The following is an 18,439-nucleotide window of genomic DNA, read 5'->3' as shown; positions in this document are numbered from 1 at the left end:
TGCGGGCGAGAGTGAGGCAGAGGAGGGTAAGTGGCAACCCCATAATCCTTGAGTGTGGATACAGGAGAACCTTCTAGCGAATAAATTGGTGGAGAAATGCTACACTTAATTCTCAGGGCTCCTGCTTTAGTTCATGAATGAAACTGATAATCTCAATCTAAAATTCTCAAAGGCATGCCTTTTTAACTCTGCTACAGTAATTGCTCATGTACATATTAACAGCTCTCAGAAACCTGGACCTCACTGACTAATTGGAACAATCTGTCTTGATATGTAGATGTGATGGTTGTTAATATAAGAGCTCCACTCTGGCAGAACAGACCTTAAAAAAGATAATTTTTCCAAGCTGTATGACTAGCCCTCAGCCTAGCAGCATGAGGCAACGGAATGAACCTGTTTATTGGGGATTAACTAATTCATTTGGGTCTTTCACATCCTTAATACAAGAGGTAGTCTGACAGGGGAGGGTAGGATTTGTTTGTTTATATGTCCTTTATAGGAATGAATCACAACTTTTTATTCTCAGGAATTAGAGTTCCGCACCCTGAAGTCACTGAGAGGACAAGATGAAGATTCAATATGAGGACGCTGGTTTCTTAATATGTACTCTGCTCAAACTTTTATGGGATCGTATCCATGGGCGCCAAGATGAAGCAGTGAACAAGACAGACAGATTCCTCTCTCCTCCAGAAGCTCACATGCAGCATACAGGGGTGGGGGAGGTGGTAAGTTAATAAACAAGTAAACAAATCAACAACCAGTTTTTTAAAAAGTGATAGGCATTACAAAGAAAATGAAACTGGGTAAATAGGAAAGAAAGTGGCTGAGTTGGGAGGGGAGTAAGCATGCAATGTTAGTTGTAATGGGTAGGATTAGAGAAGGAATGAGCAAGGAAAAGAGATAATCAGGGAGTGAATATTCTCCACGGAGGAAGCAGTCAGTGAAAGTAGAGGTGTGAGGAGGGTAGGAGCCAGATGAAGTGGGAGTCTGTAAGGCGAGGCAGGATTTGGGGATTTGTTCAACATGGGATCAGAAACCACTGGAAGATTTTAAAGAAAAAATATAATGCAATTCAAGGATTTAAAACTGTCGATACTGAATAAGGAGTGGACTGTTATGGAGAGGGGTGGATGGGCACGACAGACCTCAGAAGGAATTACAGCAATGGTCAAACCCAGAGATGGTGATGGCTGAAACCTGGGTGGAAATAGCGGCAAAGATAATAAACAGATGGATTAAGGATCTGCTGCCACATGGAAGGAACGGACTTGTACATAATAAGGGGAAGGGGGAATATCGAACATACTCTTAGAATGTTCCAGTTCTGCTGCAGCACTCCGCATCTACTAATTCAAAGGAAGCCTTCCAGGAAGGGGTTTGCTTCATCATTGTCATCTTTAGTCATTTCTCTATGCTACGTTCTTCCTTAGTGTATACCTAATAGTATATACTTAAGAATATACTTATGAAGTATCACTACAAACAAAGCTAGTGGAGGTGATGGAATTCCAGTGGAGCTATTTCAAATCCTAAAAGATTATGCGGTGAAAGTGCTACACTCAATATGGCAGCAACTTTGGAAAGCTTAGCAGTGGCCACAGGACTGGAAAAGGGCAGTTTTCATTCCAATCCCAAAGAAAGGCAATGCCAAAGAATGCTCAGACAACAGTACAATTGCACTCATCTAACACACAAGGAGATCCAACCAGTCCATTCTAAAGGAGATCAATCCTGGGTGTTCATTGGAAGGACTGATGCTAAAGCTGAAACTGCAATACTTTGGCCACCTCATGCGACGAGGTGACTCACTGGAAAAGACTCTGATGTTGGGAAAGGTTGGGGGCGGGAGGAGAAGGGGACGACAGAGAATGAGATGGCTGGATAGCATCACCGACTCTGTGGACATGAGTTTGCGTGAACTCCGGGAGTTGGTGACAGACAGGGAGGCCTGGCGTGCTGTGATTCATGGGGTCACGGAGAGTTGAAACGACTGAGCGACTGAACTGAACATGCTAGTAAAGTAATGCTCAAAGTTTTCCAAGCCAGGTTTCAATAGTACGTGAATCGTGAACTTCTAGATGCTCAAGCTGGATTTAGAACAGGCAGAGAAACCAGAGATCAAACTGCCAACATCTGCTGGATCATCAAAAAAGCAAGAGAGTTCCAGAAAAACATCTACTTCTGCTTTATTGACTATGTCAAAGCTTTTGACTGTGTGGACCACAACAAACTGGAAAATTCTTCAAGAGCTGGGAATACCAGACCACCTGACCTGCCTCTTGAGAAATCTGTACGCAGGTCAGGAAACAACAGTTAGAACTGGACATGGAACATCAGACTGGTTCCAAACAGGGAAAGGAGTACATCAAGGCTGTATATTGTCACCCTACTTATTTAACTTATATGCAGAGTACATCATGAGAAACGCTGGACTGGATGAAGCACAAGCTGGAATCAAGATTGCCGGGAGGAATATCAATAACCTCAGATATGCAGATGACACCACCCTTATGGCAGAAAGTGAAGAGGAACTCAAAAGCCTCTTGATGAAAGTGTAAGAGGAGAGTGAAAACATTGGCTTGAAGCTCAACATTCAGAAAACTAAGATCATGGCATCTGGTCCCGTCACCTCATGGCAAATAGATGGGTTAATGGTGGAAACAGTGAGAAACTTTATTTTGGGGGGCTCCAAAATCACCCTTATGGCAGAAAGTGAAGAGGAACTCAAAAGCCTCTTGATGAAAGTGAAAGAGGAATGTGAAAAGGTTGGCTTGAAGCTCAACATTCAGAAAACAAAGATCATGGCATCTGGTCCCATCACTTCATGGGAAATAGATGGAAAAACAGTGGAAACAGTGTCAGACTTTATTTTTTGGGGCTCCAAAATCACTGCAGATGCTGACTGCAGCCATGAAATTAAAAGACGCTTACTCCTTGGAAGGAAAGTTATGACCAACCTTGATAATATATTAAAAAGCAGAGACATTACTTTGCCAACAAATGTCCGTCTAGTCAAGGCCATGGTTTTTCCCATGGTCATGTATGGATGTGAGAGTTGGACTGTGAAGAAAGCTGATCGCCGAAGAATTGATGCTTTTGAACTGTGGTATTGGAGAAGACTCTTGAGAGTCCCTTGTACCGCAAGGAGATCCAACCAGTCCATTCTAAGGGAGATCGATCCTGCGTATTCATTGGAAGGACTGATGTGAAAGCTGAAACTCCAATACTTTGGCTACCTCATGCGACGAGTTGACTCACTGGAAAAGTCTCTGATGCTGGGAAAGGTTGGGGGCGGGAGGAGAAGGGGACGGCAGAGAATGAGATGGCTGGATGGCATCACCGACTCTGTGGACATGAGTTTGAGTGAACTCTGGGAGTTGGTGATGGACAGGGAGGCCAGGCGTGCTGTGATTCATGGGGTCGCAGAGAGTCGGACACGACTGAGCGACTGAACTGAACTGAAAATCACTGCAGATGGTGACTGCAGCCATGAAATTAAAAGGTGCTTATTCATTGGGAGAAAAGTTATAATAACCTAGATAGCATACTGAAAAGCAGAGACATTACTTTGCCAACAAAGGTCCATCTAGTCAAAGTTATGGTTTTTCCAGTAGTCATATATGGATGTGAGAGTTGGACTGTAAAGAAAGCTGATCGCCAAAGAATTGATAATTTTGAACTATGGTGTTGGAGAAGACACTTAAGAGTCTCTTCGACTGCCAAGAGATCCAACCAGTCCATCCTAAAGGAGATCAATCCCGGGTGTTCGTTGGAAGGTCTGATGCTGAACTGAAACTCCAATACTTTGGCCACCTCATGCGAAGAGTTGATTTGAAAAGACGCTGATACTGGGAAAGATTGAAGGCAGGAGGAGGAGGGGACGATAGAGGATGAGATGGCTGGGTGGCATCACCGACTCAATGGACATGAGTTTGGGTAAACTCTAGGAGTTGGCAATAGACAGGGAGGCCTGGCGTGCTGCAGTCTATGGGATCACAGAGTTGGACATGACTGAGCGACTGAACTGAAAAGTATATACTCAAAACTGGTATATAACACCTATTATGCAAATACCATTTGAATATTATAAAACATTCAAGAAAGATATAAAAGTATATTTAAAAGCTAAATGAAATACAAGAAAATCCTACAGACTAGTGACTGATCCACAGTTTTTCTCTCCTCAAATTGTCTTTTTTTCCCTAATCAAGACATACAAACTTTTTTCCTGAGATAACATCAATATTATACCTCCCTTGATTAACACACTCTTCCATCAAATAACCAGAATTCAGCCTCTTCCCACTGGTGCCATCGATGGCACACACGTGCTAGGATACTTACTCTCTCTTGGAATACTGCAATCATCTTCTGACTTCTGTTCCCTACACTCAAGTGCAGCCAGAAAGATCCTTCTCGAATGTAAGCCAGATTATGTTGCTCCTCTGGTTACTCACCTAGAGATAAAGCCACGGAGCCTCCCACGGTCCACAAGAGCTTGCATCATCAGGACCTTGACTATTTTGCTGACTTTGTTCCTATCACCCTTGCATGCTCAAGCAGGAGAGGCAGGCTTCTGTCTCAGGGCCATAGCACTTGCTAAAATAAAGGTTGCTTGAGGCCAGGGCATTTTGTGGTCCATGTAGAGAAGGCTCTGTCCACTAACTTAACAAGCAAACACTGGTGATAATTCAGAAATGTAAAGGAAGTTATTTAAATGTTTGTATAGATAGCAGCTAGACGTCAGAAGGAGCTGTCCTTGGAACTATGTGACGCTGCATATCCCCGAGCAGTTATTCTCCTCCTCATTAGTTTCTTAGAAGACACAAATAAGAGGAGTTCCGTGGTCACCTGAGGTTTGGAATTTCCAAGTCAGGTGAAAATTAAACAGGTCTCTCTACCGAAATATTCTTCAAGTATTACCAAATTAGCTTACTCTCAAGCTATTAATATAAGAGGAAGACATATCAAGCAGGATTTCCTACATCTATCTGACCACAGATCACTTTTTATACATTTAGACCCACTAACAGGAAGGAAGGGGGTGACAGAGGATGAGGTGGTTGGATGGCATCACCAACTCAATGCTCATGAGTTTGAAAAAACTCCAGGAGATGGTGAAGGACAGGGAAGCCTGGCGTGCTGCAGTCCATGGGGTCACGGAGAGTCAGACACGACTTAGTGACTAAACAACAACAATCTAGAAAATAGACCACGGGCATTGTCTATGTATAGTAATGATATTTCAGCCCATATTGGCCAGAAAAATAAACATTAATAAGGTGACGAAAAACAAGAAAAGAAAAAAGAAAGAGACAGGCAAAATTAAAGTCAGAGGCAGCATGAGCAATGTCAGAAAATCACAGGATGGGTTTTTTTTTTCCCCTCAACCTGAGCTTTTCTTGATCAGAGAATGGCCAACACCGAGGCATAAATTAAGAAGATTCCATGAATGCTGAACTTTATTAACTGAAGCAGTAAAGGTTTTAATAGGGAAATTAAAAAACCGAAGCTCAGTCTGAATAGAAAGGGCTGGGATTTAGAAGGTATTTTACTGTTAACCCAAGTATCTTTCATGTATTAACCTGAATTTTACAACCCAGTCTTCTAAGACATCCTCAAACATTCAGGAGATAAAATTTTGCATTTTTAACTAAAATGGGGTTTTGGTGACTTTGCCCAGCTGGCCTCCGTACATCACAGGAAATGTACCCAGACTGGTATCTCTGATGCACAGACAGGGTGCCAGGCCATGCAATTGGAACAGGAAGCTGTAGGGATCTGCTCCCGTCTCATTAAAGGGGGATGCAATGAAATTCTATGCCAGGGATTTGAAGGGGAGGGAGGAAACAGAGTTTCTTTCAATCCTGACTTCTTTCTATTCCTTAAAAATGTTTCCGACTGTCCTTTGTGAGTGATGCTGACACTAAAGAACTAGCTAAAGCCTTTAGATTTAAGATGACTTGAAACCTTCCTGCTCAAATTTTGACAGGACCAAAAAAAAAAAAGAAAAAAGTGATGGTGGTGTCTGTCTGTGATGGTATGTGTTTCTGAGTCAAATGTCCATAAATCTGCTTGACCTGAACTTACAACGCATCAGATCTAGCTGCCTGAGGTCCATCCCTGCCCCCAGGGCACAAAGGTCTCCCCAGCAAGCTTTATTGGACTTCCTCAGCCTGGAAATGGATTCTGAGAAGAATAGTGCTCACAGCCTCAGGAATGAATGTTGTAAAATTAAACAATGGGAAATGACCTGAAAGTCTATAAAGGAACAAAAGAAATCCTGTTATCACATCCAGGGGAAGGCTTCTCAACAGCCAACTCAGATCCCAACACAAAACTGAACTACTGAGTCTGTTTTATTATTGGGAGAGCAGAAGTGCAAAAATTACCAGAAACTCAGCACAAAGATTCCTCTTAAAGAATCCCTGCTACTCTTTTGGCTAGTTTATTAACTGTGCGTGCTGTTTTAAGTTGCTTCATTCCTGTTCAACTCTCCAACCCCACGGATTGTAGCCCGCCAGGCTCCTCTGTCTGTGGGATTCTCTAGGCAACAATCGTGGAGTGGGTAGCTGTTCCCTTCTAAAGAGTATCTGCCTAACCCAGGGATCAAACCCAGGTCTTCCGCATTGCAAGCAGATTCTTTACCATCTGAGCCACCAGGAAAGCCCAGGAATAGGGGGAGTGGGTAGCCTATCCCTTCTCCAGGGGATCTTCCCAACCCAAGGATCAAACCGGTATCTCCAGCATTGTAGGAGGATGGATTCTTTACCAGCTGAGCTACCAGGGAAACCCCAGTTTATTATCTAAATTTTGCTATCGAGGTCTGGTGCCCTCAAGTCTTTCACACTGTGGGTACAGTAGCCACAAGCTGTACGTGGATCTTGAGCCTCTGAAATGCAACCAGTCTGACTTGAGAGGATCTCTTAAGCATAAAATACACATCGATTAAAAAAAAAAGAATGTGAAATATCTCAGCTTTTAATCCTGACTACATGTTGAAATCCTCCAAGGCAGGCTTCAATAGTACGTGAACCAAGAACTTCCAGATAACACATTGCCAACAATCACTGGCTCATAGAAAAAGCCAAAGAATTCCAGAAAAGCATCTACTTCTGCTCCATTGACTACACCAAAGCCTTTGTGTGGATCACAACAAACTGTGGAAAATTCTGAAAGAGATGGGAATACCAGTCCACCTTAACTGCCTCCTGAGAAATCTGTATGCAGGTCAAAAAGCAACAGTTAGAACCAGAAATGGAACAGACTAGTTCCAAATTGGGAAAGAAGTACATCAAGGCTGTATATTGTCACCCTGCTTATTTAACTTCTATGCAAAGTATATCATGGGAAATGCCAGGCTGGATGAAGCACAAGTTGGAATCAAGATTGCCGGGAGAAATATCAATAACCTCATATACGCAGATGACACCACCCTTATGGCAGAAAGTGAAGAAGAACTAAAGAGCCTCTTGATGACAGTGAAAGAGGAGAGTGAAAAAGCTGGCTTAAAACTCAACAGTCAAAAATGATGATCACGGCATCCGGTCCCATCGCTTTATGGCAAAGAGATGGGGAAACAATGGAAACAGTGACAGACTTTATTTCCTCAGGCTCCAAAATTACTGCAGATGGTGACTACAGCCATGAAATTAAAAGATGCCTGCTCCTTGGAAGAAAAAGCTATGACAAACCTAGACTGCATATGAAAAAGTAGAGACATCATTTGGTCGACAAAGGTCTGTATAGTCAAAGCTACGGTTTTTCCAGTGTTCATGTACTGCTGTGAGAGTTGGACCATAAAGAAGGCTGAGCGCCAAAGAATTGATGCTTTCGAACTGTGGTGTTGGAGAAGACACTTGAGAGTCCCTTGGACTGCAAAGAAATCAAACCAGTCAATCGTAAAGGAGATCAACACTGAATATTCATTCGAAGAAATGATGCTAAAGCTCCAATACTTTGGCCACCTGATGAAAAGAGCCAACTTATTGGAAAAGACCCTGATGCTGAGAAAGACTGAGGGCAGGAGAAGGGGACAACAGAGGATGAGACGGTTGGATGGCATCACCGACTCAATGGACATGAGTTTGAACAAGCTCCGGGAGATGGTGAAGGAGAAGCCTGGTGTGCTGCAGTCCACAGGGTCGCAAAGAATTGGACACGACTGAGCGACTGAAAAAGAACAACATGTTGAAATAGTAAAATTTTACTCGTTGCAGCCCCATGGACTGTAGCCCATCAGGATCCTTGATCCATGGAATTCTCCAGGCAAGAATACTGGAGCGGGGAGCCCTATCCCTTTTCCAGGGGTTCTTCCCGACCCAGGGATTGAACCTGCATCTCCTGCATTGGTGGGTGGATTCTTTACCACTAGTGTTGCCTGGGAAGCCCAAAATTTTTAAATAATTTGGTGAAAATAATAATTAAAATTGTAACAGTGATTATTATTATATAAATTCTAGAAAATAAAATGTATTATTAAAATCAAATAAAAACACTTCATTTTACCTCTTTTAAAGTGGCTCCCCCAAATTTTAAATTACAATGTATGGCTGATATTATACTTTCTATCAGACAGTGTCACTCTCTATATGATAAAAAATAGACTAAAGTGGTCAAGCCAGATAAAACATGTAGTGCTTGCTACAGATATCTCTAGGCAAGGAGCTGATGGTATTTTCTGTTCACTTCTCCTCTTTTTTTTTTTTTACTGCTGGTTCTATCATCTTTGGACATTTTAAGTTCTTCGATTTATTTTTCTCCTATTATATAATAAACAGTGCTTATGATGTCAACAAAACTATTTCTACTGGTGATACTAAAAACAACCTAAAGTGATGATAAGAAAAACATGACATAACTTATCGAGTAAAATGAATGGTCATTATTGGAAGCAAGATTCTGCAGTACTAACAGGAAACCTCAGCTAAGCCATTTAGCATCCCAGAAGGTCAGCTGTGCCATGTGTAAGTTGGGCATCATGAGAGCACCGCCTTCATAAGGCACATGAGAAAATTCAACATCTGAAACATTCCAGACACAAGTAACGCTTACTAAATGGTGTCTCTAGTATCGCTATTACACAATCATAACTACCGGGGAGACAGGTCGGAACCTGAGACCCTTAGCTGCAGTGCCTGCACCTGGACAAACGTCTCCTCAAGCAACCAAATACGAAGAAAGTATAAGGGTCAAAAAATAACCAGGGACTTCCAGTGGTTAAGAATCCACCTGTCAGTGCAGGACACGGGGATTTGATCCCTGGTCTGGGACAACCCCACAGGCTATAAAGCAACTAACCCTGTGTGCAGCAACTACTGAGCCCACAAGGTCTAGAGCCCGAGCTCTGCAATAAGCGAAGTCACAGCAACGAGAAGCCCGCGCACCACAGCAGAGCCGACCCTGCTCACTGCAATTAGGGAATGCCCACATGCAGCAATGAAGATCCAGTACAGCCAGAAATAAAGAAAAGTTAAAAATATAAATTAAAAAAATAAATAAAAATAACTTCATGTATGCAGCAGACCCAGTCAGAACAATTATTAACAGTGAGACACCAAAGGGCCAAAAACCAAACTGCCATTTCTGAGTTGCAAGAGCAAAAGCAAGGTGGGGTCCCTGTGCACAGCAGAACCCAGGGGGAGGCAGACTGCCTCAGCCAACCCTCCAGCCTGACCCACCAATCTGCCCTTACCTCACTCCTTTAAGGAACCAGCCCAACCTCCTCGGGTTCCCTCAGCACTATTTCCAGCGAAGCGATGCTTGAATTCCACCCGTGGCCTTATCACTTTCTATTGAATCACGAGTCCTAAGACCTGAGTCGCTAACAGCAGCACCACCCCTGACATCATCACGGTCTCCCTAAGTCTTCTTTTTGGTTGTCCAAGCCACCCTCCCCCACCCCCATCACGAAGTCTTCACGTTTCTATATTGAGAACGCTTCCAATTTAACCAAGTTGCTTTTCAGAGAGTATCCTCTGCTTGTCTGAGCTTGTCAGTACAATGCAATCAGTTGCCAGACCCCACATGACAGTGACACAGCATTAAGCAGTCCTGAGTCAAGTTAAGATCTCAGGATGACAGTGCGTGGTGAGGACTGTCGGACACCAGACATCTTCACACAGGGGACTGAGACTGCTTCCATCTCACAAAATCTACTGTCCAGGCTCTGTACAGCCAAGCCGGAGCTTCCCCACTGAGCATACTTTAGGTTCTGTGTGTGCTTAGTCACTCAGTCATGTCCAACTCTTTGCGACCCCATGGACTGTAGCCAGCCAGGCTCCTGTCCTTGGAGATAAGCATTAAGTACTGGGGGGGGGGGGTCCTCAAATGTCCTTCTTCATTAACACAGGTGTGCACGTGTGCTCAGTCACTCAGTCATGTCCGACTCTTCTGCGACACCATGGACTGTAGTCCACCAGGCTCCTCTGTCCTTGGGATTTCCCAGACAAGAATACTGAGTGAGTTGCCATTTCTTTCTCCAGGAGATCTTCCCAAGCAAGGAATCAAACCTGTATCTCTTGCATTGCCACGCAGATTCTTTACTGCAGAGCCACCCGGGATAGAAACCCAATTAACATGGGACATATGCATTTAAAAAAAAAAAATCAGCCAGACAGAAATTAAATATTTCATGGAATCCTTATTTCAATAAAGTCATTACGTAAAGTCCAACCAATTCCCTTGCCATGTGATGGAAGCCACTAAAGAAAAACAGGACTGGACACATCACTGTAGAGTCAACACTAGACAACCAGGTAATAATTTCTTTAACACTTTCTATGTTCCAGGATGGGGCAAGACAAGGAAACCAGGCCCTGCTCTGAGCTCCACCAACTGAGCAATCTCTGCATACAAAGCAACTTTTCCAAGAACCTATAACAACTGCAGGAATTTACGTCAAGAACAAGGCAAGGCCAAAGAAAAAGGGTGGTGTTGCAAAAATCATTTTGGTAGAAGATGTCTCAATCTCCCTTTAATGATAGTTTTCTGTAATGACAAAGCAAGACAGCATCGAGTTTATAAAGACACTAAACAACTGTTTTGGGAACAAGCCTTGCTGGTTTTATAGTTTTCAACATGACAGAAATCCAAATCATCCTGTCTGTCCTCTGAAAACATTTATTTGAAGAGAACTCAACTTCCTACAAGGAATATGGACTGAGGGAGGAGAGGAGAAAGTTATGAACCTCATTTATGAAAGAGTGATATGTCTAACTTACACTGACAAAGGAGGGAGACAGTAGTTATGTAAGTTCAGAAAAAAACCAATTTAAACAAAGGTAAACACATTTCCGCTTCCCTGGTGGCTCAGGCAGTAAAGTGTGCCTGCAATGTGGGAGACCTGTGTTCGATCCCTGGGTCGGGAAGATCCCCTGGAGAAGAAAATGGCAACTGACTCCAGTACTCTTGCCTGGAAAATCCCATGGACAAAGGAGCCTAGCAGGCTACAGTCCATGGGGTGGAAAAGAGTTGGACCTGACTGAGCGAATTCACTTTCACTTTTCAAATGGAGGATTTCTAATAGCCTTTGCAATGCTATTGTATACAGTAAGTCTTCAAGAAGGCATTTCACATGTCAACCTTTATTTCCAGCAGAAAAAAAGAAATTCATACAAGAGTAATGGGCAAACTGCCTTCAGCCCACTTAGTCCTGTTCTAGAATGTCGTGCTACTGAAGCTAGGACTCCACGTGGCAGTTCAAACCCCGGCTGGACTGGTCCACATCTGAGTTATGCAGTAGCCACCATGCTTGAATGAGCAGAGAGACAGTGACAATGTGTGATGCCTCTGTGTGTGTCACAAGAGCATGAGTGTACTCTTATCACACCCATCTTACAGCTGGCACGGCTGAGCTTCTGGGATGCTAAGTACCTCGGCTGAAGTGTAGTGTTAGAACTCGAGAATCTGGGTTCCAATGTCTCCAAAATCTTAACTAGGATTCATTTCACTTGAACATTATGGAACTGTTTTTCTTGTCATCACTTTAGGATGTTTTTAGCATCTTACCTGGGAGAAGGAAAGCAGATGTGAGTTACCTCGACATAACCTAGGGGTTTAAGGTAAGTCAACTATCCAACCAGAATAGGAGAGAAGCACTGGAAGAACAAGATTCATTTCACAAAACGAAAGGAAAATCATCAGTCTGACTCTAAGCATAAAGGTAGGTGTTGGGCAGACAAGAATGAATACAGAGTAGGTTCAGGTAACATATCCACAGACGTGGATACTGGAGGAGAATGCGGGCTCAAACAGAACGTTAAAATGGGACTGAATCACACACTGAGGTCAGGCTAACACTAGCACCTTCTTGCCCCCTGGACAAAAACTAATCTGACTAAGAATGTTGTATGGTATCATAGCCAAGCAGAGCAGGGAGCACGATGGCAGGGGTACCCGGACATACACAGCCCATCAGGGAGACAAAGAATTCAGTGTGCGCTTGTGTCATGGGTGGAAATAACCTATACTCTTTGGAACATAAACCAGTGCCACTCTATGGATGAATTTTTAAAATGTGGGTCCATAAATCCTTTATCAGTGACCATGAAACCTCAAAAGCTTCTGAGATCAAAGGTGTTGTTATTATTGATATTTATAATTTTGGTGCAAAACTAATTCAGTAGTAAAATCAGAGGTGGAGAGACGTAAAGCTATTTCAGTTCAGTTCACTTCAGTGGCTCAGTCGTGTCCAACTCTTTGTGAGCCCACGAATCACAGCATGCCAGGCCTCCCTGTCCATCACCAACTCCCGGAGTTCACTCAAACTCATGTCCACAGAGTCGGTGATGCCATCCAGCCATCTCATTCTCTGTCGTCCCCTTCTCCTCCTGACCCCCAATCACTCCCAGCATCAAAGTCTTTTCCAGTGAGTCAACTCATCGCATGAGGTGGCCAAAGTATTGGAGCTTCAGCTTTAGCATCAGTCCTTCCAATGAACACCGACGATTGATCTCCTTTAGAATGGACTGGCTGGATCTCCTTGCAGTCCAAGGGACTCTCAAGAGTCTTCTCCAGCACCACAGTTCAAAAGCATCAATTCTTTGGCGATCAGCTTTCTTCACTGTCCAATTCTCACATCCATACATGACCACGGGAAAAACCATAGCCTTGACTAGACGGACCTTGGTTGGCAAAGTAATGTCTCTGCTTTTTAATACACTATCCAGGTTGGCCATAACTTTCCTTTCAAGGAGTAAGCGTCTTTTAATTTCATGGCTGCAATCAGCATCTGCAGTGATTTTGGAGCCCAAAAAAATAAAGTCTGACACTCTTTCCACTGTTTCCCCATCTATTTCCCATGAAGTGATGGGACCAGATGCCATGATCTTTGTTTTCTGAATGTTGAGCTTCAAGCCAACCTTTTCACTCTCCTCTTTCACTTTCATCAAGAGGCCTTTGAGTTCTTCTTCACTTTCTGCCATAAGGGTGGTGTCATCTGCATATCTGAGGTTATTGATATTTCTCCCGGCAATCTTGATTCCAGCTTGTGCTTCTTCCAGCCCAGTGTTCCTCGTGATGTACTCTGCATAGAAGTTAAATAAGCAGGGTGACAATATACAACCTTGACGTACTCCTTTTCCTATTTGGAACCAGTCTGTTGTTCCATGTCCAGTTCTGACTGCTGCTTCCTGACTTGCATACAGGTTTCTCAAGAGGCAGGTCAGGTGGTCTGATATTCCCATCTCTTTCAGAATGTTCCACAGTTTATTGTGATCCACACAGTCAAAGGCTTTGGCATAGTCAATGAAGCAGAAATAGATGTTTTTCTGGAACTCTCTTGCTTTCTCCATGATCCAGCGGATGTTGGCAATTTGATCTCTGGTTCCTCTGCCTTTTCTAAAACCTGCTTGAACATCTGGGAGTTTACGGTTCACATATTGCTGAAGTCTGGCTTGGAGAATTTTGAGCATGACTTTACTAGCGTGTGAGATGAATGCAATTGTGCAGTAGTTTGAGGAAGTAAATCTATTTAGAATATTGATATTTCCTACTTGTGTGAATATTCATCTGCATGCTACAGAAATATAAATGCATTCAAGGCATATAGTTCCAGACCCCACTATGTGTCTTCTGTAAATATATATGGCATATGCACCATCATGCCTTTCTAAAACAGATACTGAATTTTAAAACATCTGGCCTCAAGGGTTTCAGCTAAGGCACTGCAGACCTGCACCATATGTTAGTGTATGCACGGTATATATTAGGAAAAATGTCTTTGCAACCACTCACTTGCTAAGATGCTTTAAACTGAACTGAAGTGAACCAGCTGTGAGTTTCACTGGAAAGGGCACACACAATCAATTTGGATCATTTAAGCTTATTGAAGACTTCAACTCATAAAGCACCGATAAGTCTGAATCAACAACTCCCATGATCTCTTATTGTAATAAACAAGATTTTAATTACCTCAGAAAATAAGCATGCAATGAACTTCCACCTTAATGGAGCTCTCAGAAGGTTTCATCTGGAGGCTTTTCTTTGCATTAACTCCAACCTCAGTTATTAGCGAAAACACGGCATGATTCAATTCCTGTTAGTGCTAAATGAAACTTTATTTAAAACAGGGAATGAGAATGGAGTAGGGAGAAGATTCAGAACAGAGCCATCACAGATAACTGATTGGACAGATAAAACAAAGTGGAGTACCATGGAAAAACTCAAACAGAACCCCTGATCTAATCATAGGAATATTTTAAACCTTCTGACTTTAAGGATGCTTAATCACATCGGCAAAGTCCCTTTTGCTGGATAAAGTAACAAATAAGTTCACAGGTGTCAGAAATTAGTGAGTGAACATTGTCTGGGGGAGGGTATTATCCTATCACAACCCAACTGATCTCTCTTAATTGCTTAAAGGTACCTGTAAGCAATTAAGTACCATCTGTCTCAGGGCCTTTGCACACCTCTGTTCTTTGGCAGCCTCCAATTAATCTCTTCCCTCTTAATAAATAGCTGTCTCCACCAACGTCTTCCATCTCATGATAAAATGCCCTTCTCCTCAGAGACTGTTTCACAACCAATATTACAAACCCATATATGTGAGTGTTTGGTCAATATCTGTGTCACGACTCTAGTATAATTATCTCGACGAAAAGGCTCTCTGCTCCATCGTTGTAACCCAGCATCTACATGACAGAAGGCACTCCAGATAAATCTGCTTCTAGACAAGAGATAAAGCTGAATACTAGGGGGTGAGTGCATCTGAGGACCCAAAGTGGGTCTAGTCTCCTAGCCTTGTCATCTGATTTCAACTTTCTTTTCTCATTTTAACTGGGCTGTAAAAAATGCCACTATTGAAAGGCTTTTGTTTTAACAAGGACATTTATTTTTTCTGTTAGGCTGGATGTTTTTAAGTGCAGGAACGACAAGGCTGAGTCCAGGATTTCAGCCAGGAAAACATGGAGAGATTTAATTTCAGAATGTGTACAAAGTTGTTGCAGATGACCTCAAAGAATTCCTGGGAAGCAGCAAAACATACAAGGTTGGGTTTGTAGCAGTTTACCCTCAGGGAGCAGATCCAGAATCTCATGGGGCATAAACTTAAAATCCAAACTGCAGTGCTGGGGCCAAAGCAACTGAGGAAATAGGAAATACTCAAGGTCATGACTTTATCCCAAATGGAATCTAAAGGAACCAGGAGCGGCAAGACTCTGACCTAGGAGGCAAAAGAGGCAATTTCCTCTCTAAAAACCACAGGAGGATGCAACAACTCTGCCATGAGGCTTCTTTACTCAAATTTACTTAAATGATGCCACACAAGTAAGGGAAGGCTGGATTCCACCACACACACAGCTTTTGCTTCCCGAGAGTCTCCCAATAATGACAGTGAGGCTGTTCTGTGCATTGGGATGTTTAGCACCATCCCTGACCTCTGCCCGCTAGATGCTGGTAGCACACCACTGCCCACAATGGTGACAACCACAGTGTCCCCGGAAAATGCCTAATGTCCTCTGAAGGGGAGGATGCTATCTCCAGCGGAGAATCAATGCTGTATTTGACCAATCCCAGCCCAGTCGTCCACAGTGGCTCTTCCTTCTCTGGCTCTCTATAAAAGACCAATAATATCCCCAATGCTGATAAATTACCATGTGGTACATTATGATTTTCTCCCTTTCATTTTAACCTCTTGAAAAGCAGTGTAGTTATGTGGGAAGATATAAACCAAGTCTGAGATGTTCAAACAGTGTAAAAATCTCAGGAAGAGCTGGTGTTAATCAAGAACTCAAAGCAATTTAATTCTTGTGCAAAAATGAGCAACATTTCTGTGCATATTTTACAATTAAATTTGATCCCGTTACCTTTGATCTCTGAAATTCAAGTTCCTCCAACTACAACCACTAAGTAATTTAACATATTTATCACATTAAAAAGAAAAACAAGCTAGGAACCAGATGGGTTTCAATGAAGCACCCAATTAATATAGGCAGCTTACCATCTGACATTACTGAGAAGAAATAAATTCAAAGAGCTTGGTCAAACAGTAAGTCTGGGCATTGTAGCTGCCATTTCTAATTAGTTTCTAAATTTCATGGCTCTTTTTGAGTTAAAAAAATTTCATTTAAACCAATAAACTGTCAAAAGAATATGTATCTAGTCTATTCATCTTTCCAGAATCAAACAGGAGGAAGAGACAGGCACTAGGAAATGTGATTTCAGCATGAAGCAGGAGTTTCCAGTTCCTTCCTCCAGAGTTTTTCTTTTCCAGGCCAGCTGCCAAATTTAAGTTTCCCAAACTCTGAAGCACAGGTCTTTTGTCCAGATCAACATTAACTAGACAAATGGCAACCTGACTCTAAGATAAAGAAGCTTTAGAGCAAACCTAGCTGGATAGAAACTTGCCCTTCAGCTACACCACCAATGCGAACTGGCCAACAGGAACAAGAGAAACCCCAGTTCAAAACCTAATACAACTTGGCTTCTAGGAATCCAGTTTTCCAAGTACAAATCAAGCTAAGATCTCTAAGAAATGATTCATTCAACATAAAAGGAGAAAAAGAGCCCATTAAGTAGCAACTCTACTCGTAAGGCATACCATTAATGTGACTAGAACAGGAAGTCCCATGACAGAGGAATGCTAACGCAGGAAGCATTTTTAATACTGTGAATTCATTAGCTCAACAACAACAAAAATATGCACCACTTTTTCAGAATGGGGATCTCTGCTTTCTCCCGCAATCATGGATAAGAGACAAAGCAGTATGTGAACACAAACATGTATAAGCAAAGAAATACTATTCATCTCCACCTCTTGTAGGGATTTTTCACCTAAGCTTCAAGGTTACCTGAAAGGCCCATGAATGGGCTTGAGGAGTGAAGGTGAGTGACAAAACCCTACAGATCACGTGCAAATATGTGTGTAGACATTTATATTTTTTCTCTATGGAGAAGGAGTGAAAGTATTCATCAGATGACGCAAGTAGGTCACAACTTACTGAAGTCATAAAACACTGAGAGAGTTGTCATTCCATGTTTTGAGTTCAGTCACAGGCTGGGGTACAAGCCTATCTACTTCTTTCACAAATTTGTAAAGCTTACCATGAGGGCATCCAAATAATCAACAAATATGCTTGTCCCCAGGAAAGAATATTTACATACTGACTATGATTAAAGATATAAAAAAATGAGGCTAGCAATGGAGCAGATGTGTTGTCCCCACCAAAGATTAAAACAAGAGCTTGGAGAACTGCTCCTTCCCTCTCTCACCCAAAGGATTCACATGACCTACCGCACCCACCCTTTTGTCTGCATGGATCTCTGAGAAAACTGACATAGAGGCGGCAAAATGACACCATCGATCCCAAAAAGGTAACAGTGAGTCATATGACCAGTGGCCACAGCATCTTCCTCAGCAGCACACAAACCTTTCAAGCAGCTTCCCTGTTGAGAGATGGTTCTGAACTCCCCTTCACATATCAACTACCTTTTCGCTTTTCTAAAAGGTCAACGCGAAGACAGAATTTCACTCCTAGAAAGCAGGGTTTCAGAAATGGACAGGGAGAAGAAATCGTGTCAAATGAAACCAAGGGTTTGAAATCATCCACCAAGGGTTTAAGTCAACTCAGACCACAATGTTTGTGACTTCTATATGCTGCGCCCATTAAACAAAGATGAGAAATTTGAGAACAGCTAATCCCCTGTCATGCTGTATATGTAGGATTTCCAGACAAAGAAAAGAATGGTACAAGTTTCACTCGCAAAATGTCTGGGGGTAAAGACAAAGCACTCCGTTAACGCCAAGGCCCAAGACAGCTGTTCTTGAAATCTCAGGTTGCACTCACCTCCACGGGAAACCGCCTGCCGTTGACACTGTGTTCAGAGCCGGCAGAGCCATTGCTGTGGCCCCAGTGAAACTCCACCTTCTCAGCTTTGAATCTGCCAGGCAGGCCAGCGCCGCTGACAAAATAGTCGTCTTTCAGCAGAATGGCAACTGCGA

At 42.7% G+C, this 18,439-nt stretch overlaps 1 protein-coding gene across 3 annotated transcripts in view; it reads right to left on the bottom strand.

Annotated features, from left to right (window-relative positions):
• PTPRG (protein tyrosine phosphatase receptor type G) overlaps window positions 1-18,439 on the bottom strand; it is a 771,055-nt gene that overhangs the window by 296,802 nt on the left and 455,814 nt on the right. For all 3 annotated transcript variants that reach the window (XM_055414236.2, XM_055414235.2, XM_055414238.2), the window contains exon 4: window positions 18,285-18,433. In XM_055414236.2, the coding sequence (XP_055270211.2) occupies window positions 18,285-18,433 (149 nt within the window). The remainder of the gene's footprint in view (window positions 1-18,284; window positions 18,434-18,439) is intronic.

Source organism: Moschus berezovskii, chromosome 24 (genome assembly GCF_049115385.1).
Source record: "Moschus berezovskii isolate FMDL1 chromosome 24, NW_MosBer_1.0, whole genome shotgun sequence".
Taxonomy (NCBI): Eukaryota; Metazoa; Chordata; class Mammalia; order Artiodactyla; family Moschidae; genus Moschus; species Moschus berezovskii.
This window is presented reverse-complemented; position numbering and strand designations above follow the sequence as displayed.